Source organism: Mustela lutreola, chromosome 2 (genome assembly GCF_030435805.1).
Source record: "Mustela lutreola isolate mMusLut2 chromosome 2, mMusLut2.pri, whole genome shotgun sequence".
Lineage (NCBI taxonomy): Eukaryota > Metazoa > Chordata > Mammalia > Carnivora > Mustelidae > Mustela > Mustela lutreola.
Genome location: NC_081291.1, coordinates 19,671,527 through 19,697,759, shown reverse-complemented (window position 1 = coordinate 19,697,759; position 26,233 = coordinate 19,671,527). Strand labels below are relative to the sequence as shown.

General features: G+C 41.0%; 1 protein-coding gene across 2 annotated transcripts in view; it reads right to left on the bottom strand.

The window, feature by feature from the left end:
* The window catches only part of RBM6 (RNA binding motif protein 6), a 106,989-nt gene that overhangs the window by 74,281 nt on the left and 6,475 nt on the right, over window positions 1-26,233 (bottom strand). For both annotated transcript variants that reach the window (XM_059160951.1, XM_059160955.1), the window contains one exon: window positions 3,203-3,313. In XM_059160951.1, the coding sequence (XP_059016934.1) occupies window positions 3,203-3,246 (44 nt within the window). In that variant the 5' untranslated portion in view covers window positions 3,247-3,313. Of the gene's footprint in view, window positions 1-3,202; window positions 3,314-26,233 lie in introns of those variants that run through there.

Genomic DNA, 26,233 nt, shown 5'->3' with positions numbered 1-26,233 from the left:
CCGTGCTGAGCAGAGAGCCCGATGTGGGGCTCGATCCCAGGACCCCGAAAACATGACCTGAGCTAAAGGCAGAGGCCCAACCCACTGAGCCACCCAGGTGTCCCTGTAAGAAAAGATGCCCCTTTTTAAAAAAAATCCAAATTAGTCTTCCAAAAAGTTATGCTATATAAACTACATCTCCCTTCTAGTCAGAGACCTTAAAAACAGCACGTAATAACTTATATTTAAACTAAAATTATGGGCACCTGGGTAGCTCAGTTGGTTGAGCAACGGCCTTTGGCTCAGGTCATGCTCCTGCAGTCCCGAGACTGAGTCCCACATCGGGCTCCCTGGTCATCGGGGAGTCTGCTTCTCCCTCTGACCCTCTCCCCTCTCATGCTCGCTCTCTCTCTCTCTCAAGTAAATAAATAAAATCTTAAAAGAAAAAAAAACTAAAATTAAGGTGGAGGAATACAATTTTAAATAACAAACTGGTCAAACAAAAAATGTTCTGAAAGGGGCGCCTGGGTGGCTCAGTGGGTTAAGCCACTGCCTTCGGCTCAGGTCATGATCCCAGGGTCCTGGGATCGAGTCCCGCATCGGGCTCTCTGCTCAGCGGGGAGCCTGCTTCCTCCTCTCTCTCTCTGACTGCCTCTCTGCCTACTTGTGATCTCTCTCTGTCAAATAAATAAATAAATTCTAAAAAAAAAAAAAAAAAAAAAATGTTTAAAAAAAAAAAAAAAAAAAAAAAAAAAAAAAAAAAAAAAAAAAAAAAGTTCTGAAAATGTTTTTCCAAGTTACAAAATAGAGCAAAGGTTACCCAACATTTCTGAAGGCTTAACTACACAATCTAAATAAATAAAAAAATTTTAAAAATAATCTAAATTAGGCAAATTCTGTACAAATAGGCTTACTTACAAAATAGTTATCCATAAATATAAGTAAAAAAGAATAGATTACAACCTAAATATTTTAAAATGTTGATGTATAAGCCCACTGATCTAGACTAGGCATCGGTTAACTTTCCACAAAAAAGCCAGATAGTATCGGTATTAGCATTTGCAGTCTGTCACAGCTATTCAACTCTGCCATTGTGGCATAGAAGCAAACACACACAACAGCTAAACAAATGATCATGGGTGTGTTACAATAAAACAAAAGTGAGCTAAAGACTATAATTTGCTGACCACTGACGCAGACCTTAAATTTTGAAAGGAAAAATGCACCCAGCATCATCACCATTGCTTTAACTTAAAGACTGCTGAGCCAAAAGTAAAGACCACTATCTAGTATTTATGAAACACTAGCTTTACTAAATATTTTATGGATTTTAAAACTCAGTTCCCTATCTAATTTTTCACTAGAAACCCCAGCTTCAGAATGAGAACACCTCTTGAATTTGTGTGATAAAAACTTGCAGACTGTCAATCCAAAAGAAAATTTACTAGTAACAGAAGTTTCAATTGGAGCATTTAAAAAATATATACATATATATTTATAACATACATATAATTATTTAATATATAATTTTAAAGATCAGATTTCTTTGCCATATACCAAGTAAAATAATAAAACTATAAATCATAAAAATCACATTCCTTTGGCATTTTATTAATTGTAAGCATAATACAAAAATATAGCCATCATCATTTATTATATTGGCTATAAAAAAAAAATTAACTCCCTACAGATCTAAAATATAATCTACTAATAACTGAAAGGTACTCAGTAACACTTAATACTGAAAATGCCTTAGAAAATTCATCCTGGAGCGCCTGGGTGGCTCAGTGGGTTAAGCCGCTGCCTTCGGCTCACGTCATGATCTCAGGGTCCTGGGATCGAGTCCCACATTGGGCTCTCTGCTCAGCAGGGAGCCTGCTTCCCTCTCTCTCTCTCTGCCTGCCTCTCTGCCTACTTGTGATCTCTGTCAAATAAATAAATAAAATCTTTAAAAAAAAAAAATTGCATCCTGTAATTTTTTTTCTCAGAACTATTTTTGATAACTGAAACACAATTTGCCATGGGCCAAACACAGCTCTGGATTCTAGACATAAATTAGTGAAATTAACAAAACTTTTATTTACATATATAAATGTTCATGTATGTTTTTGCTAGCTTTCCTTATTTGCCAAGTATGTTTTACTTTGTTAACAGAGATTTAAAAAAAATAATTGGGGATTATTTTTTAATGTTTAAAAAGTGCTGAAACAGGGCACCTGGGTGGCTCGGTTGGTTAAGCAACTGCCTTTGGCTCAGGTCATGATCCTGGAGTCCCGGGATCGAGTCCCACATCAGGCTCCCTGCTCAGCAGGGAGTCTGCTTCTCCCTCTGGCCCTCCCCGCCTCTCATGCTCTCTCTCTCATTCTCAATCTCTCAAATAAATAAATGAAATCTTTAAAAAAAAAAAAAAAAAATTGCTGAAACAGGAGTGCCTGGGTGGCTCAGTGGGTTAAAACCTCTGCCTTCAGCTCAGGTCATGATCCCAGGGTCCTGAGTTCGAGCCACACATTGGGATCTCTGCTCAGCAGGGAGCCTGCTTCCCTCTCTCTCTCTCCACCTACTTCTCTGCCTACTTGTGATCTCTGTCTGTCAAACAATAAATAAAATCTTAAAAAACAAAGAAGTGCTGGGGCATCTAGGTGGCTCAGTGGGTTAAGCCTCTACCTTTTTGACTCAGGTCATAATCTCAGTGTCCTGGGATGGAACCCCACATCGGGCTCTCTGCTCACTGCAGAGCCTGCTTCCCCCTTTCTCTCTGCCTGCCTCTCTGCCTACTTGTGATCTCCGTCTGTCAAATAAATAAAATTTAAAAAAAAAAAAAAGTGCTGAAACATTGGGACGCTTGGGTGGCTCGGTCAGTTAAGTGTCTATTTTTGGCTAAGCTCAAGTTCCCAGGGCCCTAGGATTGACTTCCACATTGAGCTCCTTGCTTAGTGGGGAGTCTGCTCCTCCCTCTGTCTGCTGCTCCCCCGCTTGTGCTCTGTCTCTCTCCGACAAATGAACGAAATCTTTAAAAAAAAAAAAGTGCTGACACACAAAACACTTGGCATGCTCAGTATTCAACCTCACAAACACTGGAAACAACTAGAAATTTTTAAAATAGTTTCTATTTTTAAAAAGCCAAGCTATTTCTATAATATCCCTCTTTATGACAGACCAAAAAATATTATATATCTTTATCATGAAAATATTACAATTTCAGTATTCAAATTTCAAGACTTACCGAAAAGGTCCTGTTCTGTTAGCAGATCGAGAATCCCCCCACATCTCTTTCTATGTTAAGAGAGCCCAGTAAGTAGATCCTTTTGCTACCAAACTCTGGTTATAGTAGTACCTGTATAAAATAAACCACAAAATATAAACACATTAGAACATGAAGAAAAAAACTAATTTCTTCCACCTTGCTTTATCAGGAACAAAAACAGGGATATTTTTGGAAGTCACTTTTAATTTTTTTTTTTTTTTTTAAATTTTAGAAAGAGGGAGGGAGCGTGCATGTACTAGTGGGGAAAAGGGGAGAGGGAGAGGGAGTCTCAAGCAGACTCCACACTGAGCACAGAGCCTGACGCAGGGCTTGATCTCATGGCCCTGAGATCACAATCTGAGCCAAAACCAAAAGTCAGGTCACTTAATCGGCTATGCCACCCAGGCACCCCAGAAGTCACTTTTAAACATTTACTTACTAATTTATAACAAGAATAACAAGAAAAATACTTTTTTTTTAAGGGAATGAGCAAGTGAGAGAGGTGGGGAGGGGCAGTGGGAGAAGAGGAGAATCTCAAGCAGGCTCAATGCCCAATGGTAGAGCCCAATGTGGGACTTGTTCTGACAATCCTGAGATCACAACCTGAGACAAAATCAAGAGCTGGACACTCAAACAACTGGGTCACCCAGGTGCCCCAAGAGAAATAAAATTTTTTTAAAAAAGATTTTAGTTATTTATTTGAGAGAGAGATCACAAGTAGGCAGAGAGGCAGGAAGAGAGAGACGGGGAAGCAGGCTCTCCACCAAGCAGAGAGCCCGATGCGGGGCTCGATCCCAGGACCCTGAGACCATGACCTGAGCCGAAGGCAGAGGCTTGACCCACTGAGCCACCCAGGTGCCCGGAGAAATACATTTTTAATTAAAAATTCAATTTAAACATTAAAATTAAATTTAAAACATTTTAAATTAAAAATGTATTTCTCTTGGGGTGTCTGGGTGGCTCAGTCAGTTAAGTGTCTGCCTTCAGCTCAGGTCATGATCCCAGAATCCTGGGACTGGTCTAGCTCCCCACTCCGCAGGGAGTCTGCTTCTCCCTCCGCTTCTGCTCCTCTCTCCCACTCATGATCACTCTCTCTCTCAAATAAATGAAGTCTTTTAAAAAATGTGCACTCTGGGGCATCATAAGATTTTCTCAGTGTCATAAGAATGGTTTACGTTTTCTAAATATTTACTAATTTTTCTATCCTCCATTCACCTTCCTTTTTGGAAACAGCATCTTTAATATTAACACCATTCAGTCCATGGCTGATCCTACACAATCTTGCTTAGTCAATCAGAATAGTCTACCACTCTCATCACAGTAATTGCTCTAAAAATGGGCATGTACCAAGATGTACCATACTATGAGATAAACATTATTTAGAATTAAAACAAATCAAAACCTAGCAGGAAAAGCTCTTTATCTGCCCTTTTTTTTTTTTTAAGATTTATTTATTTATTTGACAGACAGAGATCACAAGTAGGCAGAGAGGCAGACAGAGAGAGAGGAGGAAGCAGGCTCCCTGCTGAGCAGAGAGCCCGATGTGGGGCTCGATCCCAGGACTCTGGGATCAAGACCTGAGCCAAAAGCAGAGGCTTTAACCCACTGAGCCACCTATGCGCCCCTCTTTATCTGCTTCTTAACTGTCTGACTGTATCAGGAAGAGAACTATTAACAGAAAAAAGAGATTCCTCTTTATCAAAATTCTTATCTGCAAAGTCTGTTTCTCAAACATCTCTTCTCACCTTTATGCTAAGGGTCTTCCTCTCCTTTGGACTCTCAGGTCCCTAACCCTCTCCTTATTTGGTATGTCATATAAACCTCATGCTGCCGGACTGCCTTGGAAATGTCATGGTTGCATGGATTCCTCATACTAAGATTCCCCATATGTATGACACTATATTTAATTTTCTCCTGCTAAAAGATAAATAAAATTAAAACTAAAAATGGGCATGTAACCCAAGTCAACCTGAGAAGTCATCTCCACAACCTTTGCTGCAGTTATTTAAAAAGATGGAAACTTTCACCACCGTGGATTTGGCAACCGCTTCTTAAATATGACACCAAAAGCACAAGGAAGAAATTAAGTAGACTTCACCAAAATCAAAAACTTTTGTGCAAACAAAGTACACTACCAAGAGAGTGAAAAGACAAACCACATTTCAGCAAAATGGCAGATGAGGAAGTTCCAAAGTCTCATTCTTCCACAGAAACATCAAAAAACAGCAGTAAATGTTTGAGCCAGCTCTGCTGGGGCTTAGAAAACAGCCAAAGGTGCATAACAATGAAGAGAATGTGCAATCAAGAATAAGCTATCTTTAAAATAACAGTCAAGTTTTGTGGTGGTTTCATTCACCCCTGTCCGACCCACCCTTGCACAGGCAGAGGTTTTATCTTGAGGAAATGGCAGCCTAGTTCCCAGCTCCCTCCTTCAAATCAGAGGGAAACCTCATTTGCAGATTACTGTGCACATCTCTTCTAATCTGTCTGGGAGATATCTGAAGGACTGATGTGAGGATTGGTGCTTGTCTCTGTTTCATCTAACTCAGAACCTGAGTGGTGGGTGGGGAGAGGGTAAGAAGCATTGCTAGTAAAAGCTACAAAGCAGACTCAGATATGGGGAAGTTGGGGTGAAAACACTTTGGGAAATTAGGACATTCCAAAGTAACAAACACAGGGGAAATTTTAGAAAACTACATGCATACTCAGGCAAGACACATGATGAGACAAGACCTGAGAAGACCTTAGGCTTTCACCTCAGGTTGATCCCAAGGCCCAGAGCAAGCCTAGCCAAATGTTGAAGGAATGCCCCAGCACAGAACCAATATGCAAAAACAAACAGAGGGGGTTATTCATTTTGCTCCTTTTCTCTTTGTTTTTGTTAGTGTTTTTTGTTCATTTTCATTTGTTTGAGCTTCTGGTATTCATGGAAAACATCAGATGAACATGAGTTAATGGAACAGACATCAGTGATCATGCAGTGATAACAAAGAATAGTCTTTGCAAAACAGTTTAGAAAAAGCCTCAAAACAGACTATAGCCTTCAACAATCCCCCACCACCATATCAGCAAACCCCAACAAAAGGTACATCTGATTTCCAGAGTTACCATGATAGTCAAATGCCCAATTTTCATTAAGAAAAAAAACACAAAGAAACAAAATAAACTTACAGAAACTATCTCTAATAAACCAGGTATCAGATTTACTAGACAAGGACTTTCTAACAATGGTAGAAATTATGCTTAAAGAACTAATGGAAATCAGGAAAACAATGCATAAGCAAAATGAGACAGAAATTTATACAGTGGAATAAAAAACCAGGAGCTGAAAAGTACAATAACTGAAAAGTTCACCAGAGTAGTTCAACAGATTAGAGTAGGCAGAAGAATCAGCAAACTCGGAGGAAGAGGATTGAAATTATGAAGTCTGAAGAGCAGAAAGAAAAAAGAATGAACAAAGATGAACAAAACCTATGGGGTTTGGAGATACTGTCAAACTGACAATGATTATGTAATAAATGATTCCCCAAGCAAAATGAGAAGGGAGTCCCAGAAGGAAAAGAATGGGCAGAAAGATTATTTGAAGAAATACTGGCCAAAGAAAAGAAAATTTCCCCCAATTTTATAAAAGATATGAACCTACAAATCTAGGAAGCTAAATGAAATACAATGAAATACCCGCCTGGGTAGCTCAACTGGTTGACCACTCCACTCTTGCTTTCAGCAAGAGTCATGATTTCATAGGTGGTGGGAGGGAGCCCCTCAGCCCACTCCACGCTCAGTAGGGAGTCTGCTTGAGGATTCCCTTCCTCTGCCCCTCCCCCAACTTGTACACAATGCATGTGCTCAAGCTTTCTCTCTCTAAAATAAATCTTTTTTAAAAATAAATAAAGTACAAGTAAGATAAACTCACATCCAACACATTACGACTAAAGACAGACAATTTTCAAAAGCAACAAGAGAGAAGTGACAAGAGATCCTCAGTAAGATTATTAGTCATCATTAGAAACCCTGGAGGCCAGAAGGTAGTGGATAATTTCTGAAAATAGGGGGGGAACTAAACTGCCAAACAAGAATTCTGTATCCAGGGGCACCTGGGTGGCTCAGTGGGTTAAAGCCTCTACTTTCAGCTCAGGTCATGATCCCAGGGTCCTGGGATGGAGCCCTGCATCGGGCTCTCTGCTCAGCAGGGAGCCTGCTTCCTTCTCTCTCTGCCTGCCTCTCTGCCTACTTGTAATCTCTCTGTCAAATAAATTTTTTAAAAATAAATTAATTGGGGCGCCTGGGTGGCTCAGTGGGTTGGGCCGCTGCCTTCGGCTCAGGTCATGATCTCAGAGTCCTGGGATCGAGTCCCGCATCGGGCTCTCTGCTCGGCAGAGAGCCTGCTTCCCTCTCTCTCTCTCTGGCTGCCTCTCTGTCTACTTGTGATTTCTCTCTGTCAAATTAATAAATAAAATCTTTAAAAAAAAAAAAAAATTAATTAATTTTAAAAAAAAGAATTCTGTATCCAACAAAAGTGTCCTCCCCCAAAAAATGAGGAAGAAATTAAGACATTTCCAGGTAAACAAAATCTGAGGGAGTTTGTTATTGAACCCTGCAAGAAATGCTGAAGTTCCAATAAAATGACAAAGAGGCTAAACAGTAGCCAAAGCCATATGAAGAAATAAAGGTCTCTGGTAAAGATAAACATAGGGGCACTTATAAAAGCTAGTATTAATTGTAACTTTGGTTTGTAACTCCACTTTTTATTTTGCACATGATTTAAAAGACAGATAGATGCAAAGGCAGCTCTTTCTGCCTAGGGGTCCTATCTCCATGCTTTAATAAAAACACAGTTGTGTGGGTGCCTCAGTGGCTCAGTTGGTTAAGTGACTTCTTGGGCCCGGGTCATGATCCTGGAGTACCAGGACCCCACATGGGGCTCCCTGCTCAGCAGGGAATCTACTTTTCCCTCTGACCCTCCCCCACCATGCTCTCTCTCTCTCTATCTCATTCTTTCTCTCAAATAAAATCTGTTTTTCTTTTTTTAATTTATTTATGACAGAGAGAGATAGCAAGAGAGGGAACACAAGCTCCAGGGGAGCTGGAGAGGGAGAAGCAGGCTCTCCGCTGAGCAGGGAGCCCATATGGGGCTTGATCCCAGGACACTGGGATCAGGATCTGAGCCAAAGGCAGATGCCCAACAACTGAGGCACCCCAATAAATAAAATCCTAAAGAAAAAAAAAACAAAAACAAAGAAAAACCCTGTGTGCACCAAAAATAAATAATAAAAAACAGATGCATAAAGAACAGTTATTAATCTAAGTTACTGAGGACACAATTTATAAAGATGTTATCTATGACACTGAGAACAGAAAGAGAAGACGCTTTACAGAAGTGGAGTTTTTGTATGCTACTGAACTTCAGTTGATATAAATTCAAATTTAGTTGTTACAACTGTTGAATGTTAAATGTAATTCCCATGGTAACCACAAAGAACACACATGCAAGAAAATGCGAAGAGAATCAAAACATTTCACTGCAAAAACAAACAAACAAAAAAAAAACAACTGAACATAAAGAAGCCAACAATGGGAGAAACAAAGGACAAAAAAAGCTATTGGGCAGGACGCGCCTCGATGGCTCAGTTGGTTAAGCAGCTGCCTTCGGCTCAGGTCACGATCCCAGCGTCCTGGGATCAAGTCCCACATCCGGCTCCTTGCCCTCCGCAGGGAGCCTGCTTCTCCCTCTGACTCTGCCTTCCACTCTGTCTGCCTATGCTCGCTCTCGCTCACTCTCTCTCTGACAAATAAATAAAATCTTTAAAAAAAAAAAAAAAGCTATAGGGCATATTGAAAATAAAAAGCAAAATGGCAGAAGTCCCTCCTTATCAGTAATTACTTTTAATCTAAAGTTTAAACTTTTCTAATCACAAGAAGAAATGGGCAGAATAAATGAAAAAACATGATCTAACTGCAGAGGATCTTTGAACAACACAAGTTTAAATCATGATGAGTTTTTTCACATATTTTTCTTTTCAATTCACAGATTTTTTTCAAAAAATATAGTGGAAAATTACTGGAGATTTATGACAAAGCAGATGAACCATGTAACATAAAAATACTGAATAAAACTAAGAAAAAGGTGTATTTTATCATTTACTACCATAAAATACACACAGAACTATTATAAAAGGTTACAATTTGGGGTGCCTGGGTGGCTCAGTTGGTCAAGCATCTGGCTCTTGATTTTGGCTCAGGTCATCATCTCAGGTCCTGGGATGGAACCCTAGGCTGGGCTCCCTGCTCAGCATGGAGTCTGCTTGTCCCCCTCTGCCCCTCCTTCCACTTGCATGAGGACTCTCCCTCTCTCTAAAGTAAATAGGTCTTTTATTTAAAAAGTTAAAATTTATCAAAACTTACAGGGTGCCTGGGTGGCTCAGTCAGTTAATCGACTGCCTTCAGTTCAGGTCATGATCCCAGAATCCCGGGATCGAGTCCCGCATCGGGCTCCCAGCTCCACAGGGAGTCTGCTTCTCCCTCACCTTCTCCTTGCTCATGCTCTCTCTCACAGTCTCTCTCTCAAATAAATAAATAAAATCTTTGAAAAAAACGAAAATAAAACACTTACAAACTCACAGACCATAAGTGGTACCATTTGCAGTTGAGAAAAATGTAAACAAATGTAAAGATATAGTGTGAAATCATAATTGCACGATATTAACTGTAGTACATACTGTACTACTGTAATAATTCCACAGTCACCTCCTGCTGCTACTGCGGTGTGCTCAAGTGTTGCAAGTATCCTCTTAGAAAAAAAAAAATGACACTAATCATCCCTGCAGAGGCAGTTAGTCTTTCTGGCAAATTGCATTATCACAGTAAAAAGTGATTTCTCCTGGTTCTCCTGTTATTTTTCATGTTTAATGCAACACCATAAACCTTGAATAACACCATGGGACCCATACAAAGTGCCATCATTGATGCTGAAAGTCTTCCCAAGAAGCAGAGTAGTCATGAAACTACAAGAAACAGTCGAATTGGTTGATATGTACCATAGAGGTTTGCGATTGCAGTTGTCTGCTGTTTCAAGATCAATGAATCCAGTGTAAAGACCATGGGAAGAAAAAAAGAAAAAGAAAATTCATGAAGCCATCACTGCAGCTATGCCAGCAGGCACGAAAACCTTGTAATTTTTATAAGATATCTTTTTATCTCATATTGAAAATGCAGCTTATTGCAGCTTTTATGTGGGTGCAGGATTGCTGTAAGAAAAGGCATAATCAGGGGCGCCTGGGTGGCTCAGGGTCCTGGGATCAAGCTCTCTGCTCAGCAGGGTGCCTGCTTCCTCCTCTCTCTCTCTCTCTCTCTCTCTCTCTGCCTCTCTGCCTACTTGTGATCTCTGTCAAATAAATAAATAAAATCTTAAAAAAAAAAAAAAAAGGCACACTTAGGGGCGCCTGGGTGGCTCAGTGGGTTAAGCCTTCACCTTTGGCTCAGGTCATGGTCTCGGGGTCCTGGGATCAAGCCCCGCATCAGGCTCTCTGCTCAGCAGGGAGCCTGCTTCCCCTTCTCTCTGCCTGCTGCTCTGCCTACTTGTGATCTCTCTTTATCAAATAAATAAAATCTTAAAAAAAAAAAAAGAAAGAAAGGCATACTTACAGGCTCTAATATGACTTGAGAAAAAGCAAAGTCATATTATATGACAACTTAATGCAGATAAAGGTGAAGGAGCTAAATCTAGAGATTTTAATGCCAGCAAAGGATGGTTTGATAATTTTAGAAAGAGGTCTGACTTTAAAAAAATGTCAAGATAACAGGAGAGGCAGCTTCTGCCCACCAAGAAGCAGCAGCTGAGTTCTCAGGGCCACTGATAAAAATCACTGAGGAAAAAGGCTATCTGGTTTCTAATACAGATAAATATGTCCTACTCTGGGGGCAAAAAAAAGGCCACAAAGGACATCTATTAATAAGGAAGAGAGGGGCACCTGGATGGCTCAGTGGGTTAAAGCCTCTGCCTTCAGCTCAGGTCGTGATCCCAGGGTCCTGGGATCAAGCCCCGCATCAGGCTCTCTGCTCAGCAGGAAGCCTGCTTCCTCCTCCCTCTCTGCCTGCCTCTCTGCCTACTTGTGATTTCCGTCTGTCAAATAAATAAATAAAATCTTTAAAAAATAATAAGAAAGAGAACAGACCACCAAGATACAAGGCAAGAAGATATAGGCTAACTCTACCATTCTTAGGTTCACGATCCATAAGCTGCTAATCCCCGAGCCTTGAAGGGAAAAGATAAACAGCTGCAAGTCTTTTGGCTGTACAAGAAGGCCTGAACAAGACCCTCTTTCTGGACTGGTTCCACTGATGCTGTGACTCTTCCTGATTTAGGAAGTACTCTGCTGGTAAGAACTGTCTTTTTAAAGTTCTTTCCATACTGGACAAAGGCCTTGACCCCACAGAACCCCAGGAGTTCAACACTGAAGTTGTCATAGTGGTCCACTTGCCCCCAAACATATCTCTGATTCAGCTTCTAGATCAGGAGATCATAAGGACTTTGAAAGTTTCTTATACATGGTACTGTGTGGAAAAGACTGTCAACGCAATGAAAGAGAACTCTGATAGAACATCATGAAAGTCTGGGGAAAAAAAATTTTTTTTTAAGATTTTATTTATTTGACAGAGAAAGAGAGGAAGAGAGGGAATACAAGCAGGGGAAGCAGGAGAGGGAGAAGCAAGCTTCCTGCTGAGCAGGGATCCCAGTGTGGGGCCCAATCCCAGGACCCTGGGATCATGACCTGAGCCAAAGGCAGACACCGAACAACTGAGGTACCCAGGCGCCCCTGGAAGGATTTCTTTTTAAAGATTTTATTTATTTATTTGAGACAGAGTTTGTGTGAGTGAGGAGAGGAGCAGAGGGGAAAGGAGAGGGAGAGAGAGCATCTGAAGCAGTCACTGCGCTGAGCGCAGAGCCCAACATGGGCTCGATCTCACAACCACAAAATCATGACCTGAGCTGAAACCAAGAATCAGACACTCAACCAACTTAGCCACCAATGCACCCCAAAAGTCTGGAAGGATTACACCACTGAAGATGCCACTGTTGTAGGAAAAGCCATGAAAGCCATTATGCCTGAAACAGTAAGTTCCTGCTGGAGAAAACTGTGTCCAGAAAGTGTGATGACTTCAAAGATTTACAACAGAGGAAACTAAGGAAATCATGAAAGAGTGGATACAAAAAGGTGGTGGAGAAGGATTTCAAAATAGGGATCTTGGAGAAATTCAAGAGCTAACACACACCCCCAAGAAAAATTGAAAGAGGCTGACTTGACGGACGGAGATGAGTACTTTCAAACCATGCCCAAGAAAGATGAAGAAGATGTAGAAGAAATAAGGGGCACCAGGGTGGCTCATTTAGGTAAGAGTCTGCTTTCAGCTCAGTTCATGATCTCAAGGTCCTGAGACTGAGCCCTCCCTTGGGCTCCCTGCTCACCAGTAAGTCTGCCTGTCCTTCTTCCTCTGACTCTCTCCCTATTCATGCGTGCTCTCTCTCTCTCCCTTTCAAATAAATAAATAAAATCTTTAAAAAAAAAAAAAAAGATGTAGAAGAAGCAATCCCAGAAAACAAATTGATATCAGACATCTGACTGCATTCGATTATTGAAGACTGCTTTTGACTTCTTTGATGATCCAGACTTTCTAAGGTACAAGCACTGAAACTAAAGCAAACAGTGGAAGGATTGTAGAATCACCACAGAAACAATTTTAGAGATACTGGAAAACAAAAAAGTCAGAAATTAGGATGCATTTCCATAAAGTTATAGAGCATGCAGGCCTTTCCTGCTTCTATTTCTACCTCCTCTACCTCTTCTACCTTTGCCACTTGAGAGGGCAAGACCAACTCCCACAGTGAATAGTTAATAAACTTCTCTGTTGTTGGGGCACCTAGGTGGCTCAGTGGGTTAAAGCCTCTGCCTTTGGCTTGGGTCATGATCCCAGGGTCCTAGGATTGAGCCCCACATCGGGCTTTCTGCTCAGCGAGAAGCCTGCTTCCCTTTCTCTCTCTCTGCCTGCCTCTCTGCCTACCTGTGATCTCTGTCAAATAAATAAATAAAATCTTTAATAAATAAATAAATAAACTTCTCGAAACGTGAGATGTTTTGTGTCATCATCACCCAAGTACTCATCATGTACAACATCATGTGCGAGACTTGAATGGAAGTGGACAGATTATTCTGCGATTCTTTTTTTTTAATTATTTATTTATTTATTTATTTTAGATTAGTGATTTTAATAGAAAATTCATATTGTGTTAGTTTTCTTACTGTTTTATAACACTGCTTTCAAAGAATTACATTACCATACACTACGCCTCTTTATCCTGTAATTGGAGAAACTGCATATCAGCCTATCATCACAGTTAAGTGTTTTTTAAATCTAACAATGTGGGGTGCCTGGGTGGCTCAGTGGTTAAGCATCTGTCTTCAGCTCAGGTCACAATCCCAGGGTTCTGGGATTGAGCCCCGCATCGGGCTTCCTGCTCAGCAGGAAGCCTGCTTCTCCGACTCCCCCTGCTTGTGTTCCCTCTCTCCCTGTTTCTCTCTCGGTCAAATAAATAAAATCTTTAAAAAAAAATCTAAGGATGTTTCCTATGGACATTGGGGAGGATATGAGCTATAGTGAGTGCTGTGAACTGTGTAAGACTAATGACTCACAGACCTGTACCCCTGAAGCAAATAATGTATGTTAATAAAAATAAAGAAAATCTAACAATGTTTCCAATACTGTATTATGAATATGATTGTAATACTATATAACATAAAAAATTTTTAAATGATTCATTCATTAATGTATAGGCTAGGCTACCATGAAACAATTATACTGCTGCTTTTTTGGTATCAATGCATGAATCATTATACCTGTAAACAAATATAAACTTTTTTCTTTTTCTTTTTCTTTTATTTATTTGCTTGAGAGAGAGAGAGTGAGAGAGAAAGCATGAGAGAGGAGAGGCTCAGAGGGAAAAGGAGACTCCCTGCTGAGCAGGGAGCCCAATGCGGGACTGGATCCCGGGACTCCAGGATCATGACCTGGCTGAAGGCAGTCGCTTAACCAATGGAGCCACCCAGGCACCCACAAATTTCTTTTTCATTGAATCTTCTCATTTAAAAAAAAAAATTTGATTATCTATCTATCTATCTGCTTATTTTAAGATTTTATTTATTTGTCAGAGAGCAAGAGAACAAGCAGGGGGAACAGCAGGCAGAGGGAGAAGCAGGTTCTTCACTAAGCAGGGAGTCTGATGTGGGACTCGATCCCAGAACCCTGGGATCATGACTTGAGCCAAAGGCAGATGCTAAACCAACTGAGCCACCCATGTGTACCTACTTATTTATTTTAGAGAGTACATATGCGTATGTGCACGAGCAAGTGGAAGGGCAGAGGGAAAAGATGAGAGAAGTACACTGCCTGCTGAGCACAGAGGATTGGGGGGTGCTCAATCTCACGACTCTAAGATCAGGACCTGAGTTGAAATCAAGTCAGACACCCAACCGACTGAGCCACATAGGTGCTCCAATCTTCATTTTTGATGTCTAATATCAGTAACATGTATAAACATCTATACTGTTTTTATCATGTAAGATAGTATCAAGGGGCCCCTGGGTGGCTCAGTTGGTTAAGTGTCTGCCTTCAGCTCAGGCCGTGATCCCAGGACCCTGGGATCAAGTCCTGTATCGGGCTCCTTGCTCAGTGGGATGCCTGCTTCTCCCTCTCCCTCTGCTGCTCCCCCTGCTTGTGTTCTCTCTCTCTTCTGACAAATAAAATCTTAAAAATAAAAAAAAGACAGTATTGATATAGGTACTAACAATTAATTCATTTTGTTAACTGACAATGTAATTGTATGGTATTGATTAAAAAACATTACAGGGGCACCTGGGTGGGTCAGTGGGTTAAGCCTCTACCTTCGGCTCAGGTCATGATCTCAGGGTCCTGAGATCAAGCCCCAAGTTGGGCTCTGCTCAGTGGAGAGCCTGCTTCCCACTCTCTCTCTGCCTACTTGTGATCTCTCTCTGTCAAATAAATAAAATCTTAAAAAATAAAAATATAAAAATTATAGTACTGTAAACGAATTTTCTTTGTGATTTTAGTAACATTTTCTTTTCTCTAGTTTATTATAAGAATACAGTATGTACTACACACAACATAAAAATATGTGTTGACTGTTTATCTTACCTATAAGGCTTCTGGTCAACAGTAAACTATTAGTAGTTAAGTTTGGGGGAGTCAAAACTTATACACAGATTTTCAATAGTACACGGAGCCAGCACCCCAACCCACCACGTTGCTCAAGAATCAACTGCATATGCTGTATATGTATAACTGTATAAGCTGTCTACGCTTCAAGAGACTCCTGAGATCCAAAGACACAAATAGGTTGAAAGTGAAAAGATGGAAAACATATTCCCTGCAAATAGTAACCAAATGAAAGCTGGGTAGCTAGATTAATATCAGACAAAACAGACTCTGAATCCAAAGTTTATGAAAGACAAAGGAAGACATTATATATTAAAAGGTTCAAGGATGCCTTCAGTTGGTTAAGCGACTGCCTTCGGCTCAGGTCATGATCCTAGAGTCCCAGAATCAAGTCCCACACTGGGCTCCCTGCTTGGCAGGGAGTCTGCTTCTCTTTCTCTCTCAAATATATAAATAAATCTTTTTTTTTAAATATAGATAAATAAAAGGTTCGAAATAATATAGCAAGAAGATAATCATAAATATTAAGCATAGAACACTCTCAAAATACATGGAACAAAAACTGAAAATATGTGAAGAGAAAAATAAACCATTCTCTAATAGTTGGAGACTTGAAACTCCACTTTCCATAACAGATAAGTCAACCAAACAGAATAAATGGAAATAGAGAACACAATAAACCAACTAGACCTAACAGACACATAGGAACACTCTACACATATGAACACTGCTACACAGTAGCAGAATCACATCTTAAGTGCACCTGGGCTAGTCTCCAGAATGGACCACTGATTAAACCACAAACATGTCTCAATAGATATAAAAAGAGATACTATGTAAGTATCTTCTCCAACCAACAGGGATAAGGTTAAAAGTCATAACATAAGGAAACTAATATTCACAAAATTTGAAGTGCATTACCCAACTTTCCAGTTCCTCTTCTAGGAATTCATTCTCTAGAAACTTACAGTGTTAGGTGACACGTTTACAAACACGCACAGTGCAGCACTGTTTGTAATAGCAAGATTATAAAATCTAAATATACATCAACATAGTATACTGCACTACTGAAAGGCCATGCAATTCGCAAAAAAACAAGGGAGCTATGTGAACTGATCAAGAATAAACTATCTGGGGCGCCTGGGTGGCTCAGTGGGTTAAGCCGCTGCCTTCGGCTCAGGTCATGATCTCAGGGTCCTGGGATCGAGTCCCACATTGGGCTCTCTGCTCAGCAGGGAGCCTGCTTCCTCCTCTCTCTCTCTGCCTGCCTCTCTGCCTAATTGTGATCTCTCTCTGTCAAATAAATAAATAAAATCTTTAAAAAAAAAAAAAAAAAAAAAAAGAATAAACTATCTGTACGAAATACTATTTATAGTATCATCCCATCGGCGCCAAACAGAGAAGAATACAGGCATGCCTTGGAGACACTGCAAGTTTGGTTCCAGACTACCACAAAAAAGTGAGTGAAATGAATTTTTTGGTTTCCCAGTGCATATACATGTTTACACTATACAGTAGTTTATTAAGTTGCAGTAACATTTATCTAAACATACAATGCACGTACTTTAATTAAAAAAATACTTTATTGTTGGGACGCCTGGGTGGCTCAGTTGGTTAAGCAGCTGCCTTCGGCTCAGGTCATGATCCCAGCATCCTGGGATCGAGTCCCACATCGGGCTCCTTGCTCAGCAGGGAGCCTGCTTCTCCCTCTGCCTCTGCCTGCCATTCTGTCTGCCTGTGCTCGCTCTCTCCCCCTCTCTCTCTGATAAATAAATAAAAAATCTTTAAAAAAAAATACTTTATTGTTAAAAATCGCTAACTATCATCTGTGCTTTTAGCAAATTGTAATCACTGAACACAGATCACATAACAAATACGGTAACAATAAAAAGTCTGAAATATTCTGAGAATGTGATACAGAGATACAAAGCAAGCAAATGCTCTTGGAAAATGGCACTGACAGACAGACTTGCTCAACCCAGGGTAGCCACAAACCGTCTTCAATCTGTAAAAAAAATGCAGTATCTGCAAAAACAAAACAAAACAAACAAACAAACAAAAAACACACAAAAAAAACCCCACTCCTGTAAATGTAACTAAGCTAGGTGACTCACACTTCTTTATTTTAAAACTTACTACAAAGTTACAGTAATTAGGAGAGTGTGGCAGATCAATGTTAGAGGGGCCTGCCACCTAAACTGCCCAGATTCCACCACCAACACACGCTACACCAACCAGTAAAAGAAAAGGACCCTTTGGTGAGTTTGAAAGACTAACAGAAGAAACTACTGCAGGTACAGATCTGGATGAGTAGCAAATAGTCAAATGAAAATTTTGAAGATTGAAGTGAAAAATGGTTCCATGTACCTAGCTGTTGAACAGGGGTCAGCTGCTTTAGAAGATGGTAAGCATTATACTAAACTATAGGCTACACTCCTAGTGACACACTTATGTTGAACTCTGCAGCCACACTACTCTAGAATCTAAACAATGGTTTCCTGGAAGCTGACCAGTGAGTTTGGCAAAAAAAGAACCCCCATTGCAGGTCAGTACTCTTTATGGTTGGAACAATGATGGTAGCTGATTGTTTTCGTGCCTCTTCCATCTTTCATTCTTCATTAATAAAGCATTTTTCAGAGGTGCCTGAGAGGCTCAGTTGGTTGAGCATTCGACTCCATTTCAGCTCAGGTCGTAACCTGAGAGTCATGAGATGGAGCCCTATGTTGGGCTCCATGCTCAGCAGAGGGTCTGTTTGAGAATGTCTCTCTCTCCCTCTCCCTCTGCCCCCACTCCTGCTTACCTGTGTGCGCAGTCTCTATCTCAAATAAGCTTTTTTAAAAAAGAATAAATAAGTGATCTGAAGGGGCACGTGCACCCGAATGTTTATAGCAGCAAGGTCTACAATAGCCAAACTATGGAAAGAACCTAGATGTCCATCAACAGATGAAGGGATAATGATCATTTGCAACGATGTAGATGAACTAGAGGGTATCATGCTTAGCGAAATAAGTCAAATGGAGAAAGACAACTATCATATGATCTCCCTGATATGAGGAAGTGGAGATACAACATGGGGGATTAAGGGGGTAGGAGAAGAATAAATGAAACAAGATGGGAGTGGGAGGGAGACAAACCATAAGTGACTCTTAATTTCACAAAACAAACTGAGGGTTGCTGGGGGGAGGGAGATTGGAAGAAGGGGGTGGGGTTATGGACATTGGGGAGGGTATGTGCTATAGTGAGTGCTGTTAAGTGTGTAAACCCTGGCGATTCACAGACCTGTACCCCTGGGGATAAAAATATATTATATGTTTATAAAAAATTTAAATAAATAAATAAAGTATTCTTGGCAAACACTTCCACTCTGGTCCATCTTGCAAAGGTCCAAGAATTTTACCTCTAACCACATAATTTGAATACCCAGGGCCATCCTTTTTAATCATGACTTTAGTTCCAAAAGCTAGCAGAGCAGAACCAGTGGTCCTATTCTATCTGCAGAATACAGCAGCTTGATCCTGCTCCAAACACTCTCATTTTTCAAAGTATATGCTTTGAGCCCCCACAGGACACTCGGTTAAGAACATCTAGGGAGCATCAACAGGCAAAGGTTGATTTGAGCACTTACCAAGTAAGATCCACCTCTGAGGTTTTAGACAGTAGCAACTTTAATATGCACTGTGGGTATCAGCAGCTGCTGGCAGCATCCTTGTCCCTTGCAAAATTTCCATTAAAAGATTTTAGGTGTATTGGTTCCAATTACAGGGCCTCTAAAGAGTCCTTAGATTTGGACATCCCTAGATGTAGCATCTGTTTCCCAGGCTCCCTCTCCAGAACCATATCCTGATTCCTTTTTATTTTTAATTTTTAATTTTATTTATTTATTTGGCAGATAGAGATCACAAGTAGGCAGAGAGGCAGGCAGAAAGATGGGGGAAGCAGGCTCCCTGCTGAGCAGAAAGCCTGATGTGGGGCTCAATCCCAGGACCCTGGGATCATGACCTGAGCTGAAGGCAGAGGCTTTAACCCACCGAGCCACCCAGACGCCCCTCCTGATTCCTTTTCGATGGTACTTGCTTGCCCTCCATCATACCATACTTAAAAGCTGATTAAAATGGATCAGACATAAATGTAGAAGCTAAAACTACAAAACTTCTAAAAGAAAATATAGGAGAAAATCTTCTTGAGCTTTTTGTCAGCAAAGTCTTCTATAAAAGATTCAAAAGCATGAACCATTAAAATAAATAAATAAATAAAATTAAATCCTATTCTTCAGGGGCACCTGGGTGGCTCAGTGGATTGGGTCGCTGCCTTCGGCTCAGGTTATGATCCCAGGGTCCTGGATCGAGTTCCGCATTGGGCTCTCTGTTCAGCGGGGAGCCTGCTTCCCCCTCTCCCCACCCCTGCCTGACTCTCTGCCTACTAGTGATCTTTCTCTCTCTATCAAATAAATAAAATCTTAAAAAAAAACAAAACAAAACCAAAAAAACCTGTTCTTCAAAAGACATTGTTTAAAAAATGAATAGGCAAACTATGGAATAAGAGTAAATATTTGTAACACACATCTGACAAATACTTACTATTATTAGTCACAAGGAAAACAGATTAAAACCACAATGGGAAACTAATACCCACCCAGTAGAACTGCTAAAATTAAAAAGACTTCCTAAAGCAAATACACAAGGATTTTCAGCAATTAGAACTCACACGCTGCTGGAAAGAATGGAAGATGGTACAACCACTTTAGAAACTGGTCTGACATCACTATCCTGACTCAGCAATTTCACTTCTAAGTATTTACCTAAGACAAATGAAAACTTGTACAAAAATGTTCATAACAGCTTTATTCATAATAGCTTAAAAAAATGGAACCAACCCAAAGATCCTTCCAAAGGAGATGAAATAAACACATAGCTTGGTGTTTTGAGGATTTCTATCCTTGCAGTAGTACACTTAAGTTAGATTTCAAATGGAGAGATCCCTTTTTGGTAAAGTGGAGAGAAGGATGAGTAAGAAAGGGGAGGTGGAAAAGGAGAATCAACAAAATCCATTCTTTTTTTTTTTTTTTTTTTTTTTTTTAAGATTTTATTTATTTGACAAAGAGAGGGAACACAAGCAGGGAGAGTGGTAGAGGGAGAAGCAGGCTTCCCACTGAGCAGGCAGCCTGATATGGGGGTCAATCCCAGGACCCTGGGATCATGACCTGAGCCAAAGGCAGACAACTTTGAGGACTGAGCCATCCAGGCACCCCAAGATCCATTCTTTTTTAAAAATTATTTTTGGGGGGGCACCTGGGTGGCTCAGTGGTTAAGCCGCTGCCTTCGGCTCAGGTCATGATCTCAGGGTCCTGGGCTCGAGTCCCGCATCGGGCTCTCTGCTCGGCAGGGAGCCTGCTTCCTCCTCTCTCTCTCTGCCTGCCTCTCTGCCTACTTGTGATTTCTCTCTGTCAAATAAATAAATAAAATCTTTAAAAAAAAAAAAAATTATTTTTGGGGACATCTGGGTGAGCTCAGTCAGTTGAGCATCCAACTCTTGATTTCGGCTCAGGTCATGATCTCAGGGTTCTGGGATCAAGCCCCATGCTGGGCTCTGCACTCAATGTGGAGTCTGCTTGTTCCTCTTCCTCTGCTCCTCCCATCACTCTCTTTCTCTCTCTCAAATAAATACATACTTTTTAAAAAATTATTTTTAGAAATTATTATATTAAAAATTTACCATTTTAACCGTATTTAAGTGTATAGTTCAGTGGCATTAAATATGTTCATGTTACATAACCATCATCCCCATCCATCCACAGAACTTCTTTCTTCTTGCAAAACTGAAAATTTGTACTCATTCAACAGTAGTTCCTCGTTTCCCTCTCAACGGTCCTCAGCAACTACCATTCTGTTTTCTGTCTCTATGATTCTGACTACTCTATGTATTTCAAAATACTAGTGGAACCATTTAATATTTGACCCTTTGTGATTGGCTTATTTCACTTAGCATAATATCTTCGAGGTTCAGCCACATTGCAGCATCTATTAGAATTTCATTACTTTTTTTAAACACACACACACACACAGACATACACACACACACTTCTTTTTCCCCTAAAGAGGGAGAGAGGGGGATGGGAAGGGCAGAGGGAGAGAATCTCAAGCAGGCTCCATGCCCAGTGTGGAACCCAATGCAGGGCTCAACCTCACAACCCTGAGATTATACATGAGCTGAGCTGAAATCAAGAGTTGATTGCTTAAATGATTGAGCCACCCAGAAGCCCCAGAATTTCATTACTTTTTAAGGCTGAATAATATCACATTGTATGTGTATACACCACATTTTGTTTATCCCTTCATTCACTGATGGACAATGGACACCTGGGTTACTTCCATCTTTTGGCCACTTCGAATAACGAACCTGGATGTACAAATATCTCTTTCAAACTCAGCTTTCAGTTCTTTTGGACATATACCCAAATGTGGAATTGCAGCTTTAGGGGTGCCTGAGGGACTTAGTCAGTTAAGCATCTGCCCTTCAGCTCCGGTCATGATCCCAGGGTCCTAGGCTCAAGCCCCCAATCAGGCTCCCTGCTCAGTAAGGAACCAGTTTCTCCCCTTCTCTCTGCCTGCCACTCCCCTTGCTCGTGTTGTATTAAATAAATAAATTTAAAAATCTTTAAAAAAAAAAAAAAGTGGAATTGCTGGCTCACATGGTAATTCTATTTTTAATTTATGAGGAATCACCATACTGTTTTCTACCAGTTTCTCCATTCTACATTCCTAGCAATAGGGCACAAAGGTTCTGTCACGGACTGAATTGTGCCCCCTCATCCCATTCGTATGCTAAACTCCTAACCCCAATGGGTTTGTATGTGAAGAGAGGGCTTTTAAGGACATAAAGTTAAAAGAGGTCTTCTTTTTTGGAGGGGGGAAGGCAGCTATGCTCACCACTATACCACCAACGCAGATTTTTTTTTTTTTTTTAAGATTTTATTTATTCATTTGACAGACAGAGATCACAGGTAGGCAAAGAAGCAGGCAAAAAGACAGGAAGGGAAGCAGGCTTCCCGCCAAGAAGAGAGCCCGACTCGGGGCTCGATCCCAGGACCCTGGGATCATGACCTGAGCCGAAGGCAGAGGCTTTAACCCACTGAGCCACCAGGCACCCCTAAAAAGAGGTCTTAAGAGTGGGACACTAATCCAGTAAGTCTGGTGTCAGAGGAAGAGACACTGGGAATGCATGCACAGAGGAAAGTTTGTGTGCGGACACAGCAAGAAGGCAGTCTTCTTCTGCAAGCCAAGGAGAAAGGCCTTACCAACACCCAACCCTGCTGATGCCTTGATCTTAGAATTTAGCCTCCAGGGACGCCTGGGTGGCTCAGTTGGTTGGACGACTGCCTTCGGCTCAGGTCATGATCCCGGAGTCCCGGGATCGAGTCCCGCATCGGGCTCCCAACTCCACGGGGGGTCTGCTTCTCCCTCTGACCTTCTCCTCGCTCATGCTCTCTCTCACTGTCTCTCTCTCAAATAAATAAATAAAATACTTTAAAAAAAAAAAAAAAAAAAAAAAGAATTTAGCCTCCAGAGCAAGAGAAAATAAATTTCTGTTATTTAAGTCACCTCATCCGTGGTATGCTGTTATAGCAGTCCTAGGAAAATAATACAAGTTTCAATTTCATCCACACCATCTTGTTATTTTGTTTTGGAGGTGTTTTGTTGTTGTTCTGATAATCATCACCCTAATGGGTGTGAAGTGGCACTTCTCTGTCATTTTGATTTGCATTTCCCTAATGATTCATGATGATGAACCTCTTTCCAGGACTTATTGGCCATATGTATAACCTTCTTTAGAGAAATAACTATAGAAGTCCTTTGCCCATTTTTGAATCAGGTTGTATTTTTATTGTTGAGTTTAGAACCTTACTATATATTCTGGATATTAATTATCAGATATGTGATTTACAAATATCTTCTCCAATTCTGTGGGGTACGTTTTTACTCTGTTCACAGTGTTCTTTGGTGAAGGAAAGTTTTTCATTTTGATGAAGTCTAATTTGTCTATTTTTCCTTTTGCTGACTATGTCTTTGGTGTCATACCCAGGAGATCATTTCCAAATCCAATGTATTTATGGTTTTAGGTTGTTTTTTTTTTTTAAGATTTTATTTACTAATTTGAGAGAGCGCGCACAAGCAGGGGGAAGAGGAAGAGAGAGAAGTAGATGCCCGGCTGAGCCAGAAGCCCAACATGGGGCTTGATCCTAGGACCAGAAGATCACGACCCAAGCCGAAGGCAGGCACTTAACCATCTAAGTGGCCACCCAGGTGCCCCTAGTTCTTATATGTAGAAGCAAGATTCATTCTTAGAAGAATATTTATGGAAGGTGAAGTTTTGCACACTTACTCCTTTAAATCCATATGCAAGGAAGCCTGGGTGGCTCAGTCAGTTGAGCACTGGACTCTTGATTTTGGCTCAGGTCATGATCTCCGGGTTGTGAGACTGAGCCCCATGTCAGGCTCCACACTCAGTGCAGTCTGCCTCTCTCCCTCCATCTCCCTCTGCCCCTCCCCCTGCTCATGCCTTCTCTTTCTCTCTATAAAATGAATAAATCTTTAAAAAGGGGGCACCTGGGTGGCTCAGTGGGTTAAAACCTCTGCCTTCAGTTCGGGTCATGATCCCAGAGTCCTGGGATAGAGCCCCACATCGGGCTCTCTGTCCAGCAGGGAGCCTGCTTCCTCCTCTCTCTGCCCGCCTCTCTGCCTACTTGTGATCTCTGTCAAATAAACAAATAAAATCTTTAAAAAAAAAAAAAAATACATATACATATGCCTGCATTCTCCCTGGAATGATTTTGTGTACCCACGGGTTGAAGACTATAGTTTGAAGAACCTGCACTTATACTTCTCTATCACTCAACTTCTTTTTTTGCCCATATTCCCATTCTGTAGACTGCTGCTTTTTTGCTTATAAACACTCAAGTCTTTCTCATGCAAAAATACACACACACACACACAAATACAAAACCTTTAAATATATATATATATATATATATATATATATATATATATATATTTTTTTTTTTTTTAAGAGAGAGACACAGTGAGAGAGGTAACACAAGTAGGGGGATGGGAGGAGCGAGAAGCAGACCTCCAGCCAAGCAGGGAGCTGGATGTAGGGCTCAATCCCAAGACCCCGGCATCACAACATGAGTCGAAGGCACACCCCTAACTACTGAGCCACCCAGGCACCCCACCTTTAAATATTATTTAAATAAATGTCCACCAAATATTGCTAACCCCCAACGCTCTACACTGTTTCCTAACACTATTCTTTTTTTTTTTTTTTTTTGTAATTAACATATAATGTATTATTTGCTTCAGGGGTACAGGTCTGTGAATCATCAGTCTTAAACACAGTTCACAGCACTCACCATAGCACATACCCTCCCCAATATCCATAACCCAGCCACCACCCTATCCCTCCTCCCCCCAGTCCCCAGCAATCCTCAGTTTGTTTCCTGAGATGACAAGTCTATTATGGTTTGTCTCCCTCCCCAGTCCCATCTTGTTCCATTTTTTCCCTCCCTACCCCCCATAACCTGCCTCTCAAATTCCTCATTCAGACACATTATATGATAACTGTCTTTCCTGGATTGACTTATTTCGCCTTAGCACTATTCTTGATCCACATGCCACCCCCAGGTGCTATGTACCCACCACCCCACATTCTTTTTTTTTTAATTTTATTTATTTGACAGATCACAAACAGGCAGCAGGCAGGCAGAGAGGAAGGGAAGCAGGCTCCCTGCTGAGCAGAGAGCCTGATGTGGGGCTCAATCCCAGGACCCTGGGATCATGACCTGAGCCAAAGGCAGATGCTTTAACCCACTGAGCCACCCAGGAGCCCCCCTCACCCCCCAAATTCCAATACCCAATGTGATGATATTGGGAGGTGGGGGCCTTGAGAGGTAACTGGGTCATGAGAGTGGAGCACTTATGAATGGGATTAGTGCCCTTGTAAGAAAAGACAAAAAAAAAAAAAAAGATTTGTCTCTCAGCCAAATAAAGACACAGTAAGAAGGCAGCTGTCTGCAAATCAAAAGGATTTTCACCTGGACCAAATCAGAAGGAACCCTGACCTTGAACTTCCCTGCCTCCAGAACTATGAGGAATAAATTTTTACTGTTCAAGTCACCCAGTCCATGTTACTTTGTTATGGCAGCCAAAGCTGACTAGACATGAGGAATTGCATCTATTCCCAATTTAATCACAGTAACTGCCATCTCTACAATGATAATTTCCACATCTCTATCTTCCTCTTAGATTTCCCCTGTAAAGTCCAAATTGCCTGCCAGAAATCACCACTTGGCTATCTCACAGGAATCTCAAAGTCATGTACAAATTAGACTTAATACTGCAGGAAGACATTTAAATACTTCATTAGAGCTGCTTTTTCTTATAACAGAAATTTCCCAGGGCACCTGCGTGGCTCAGTCGGTTAAGTGTCTGCTTTTGGCTCAGGTCATGATCTCGGGGTCCTGGGACTGAGCCCCACATCAGGCTCCCCGCTCAATGGGTAGCCTGCTTCTCCCTCTCTCGCTCCCTCTGCTTGTGCACACACACGCTCTCTAATGAATAAATAAATATTTGTAATAAAGAAAGAAATAGAAATTCCCCAGGGTTTAAATATTTTTATATCCTGATTCCTAATAGCAGCAAATTAGTCAGGCTCCTAATTCAAGAGTGAGTTTTGTAAGCCAGTACAGTGTAGGAGAAAAGGCCTAAAAGTGTTGTCTCTGGACATATTCTG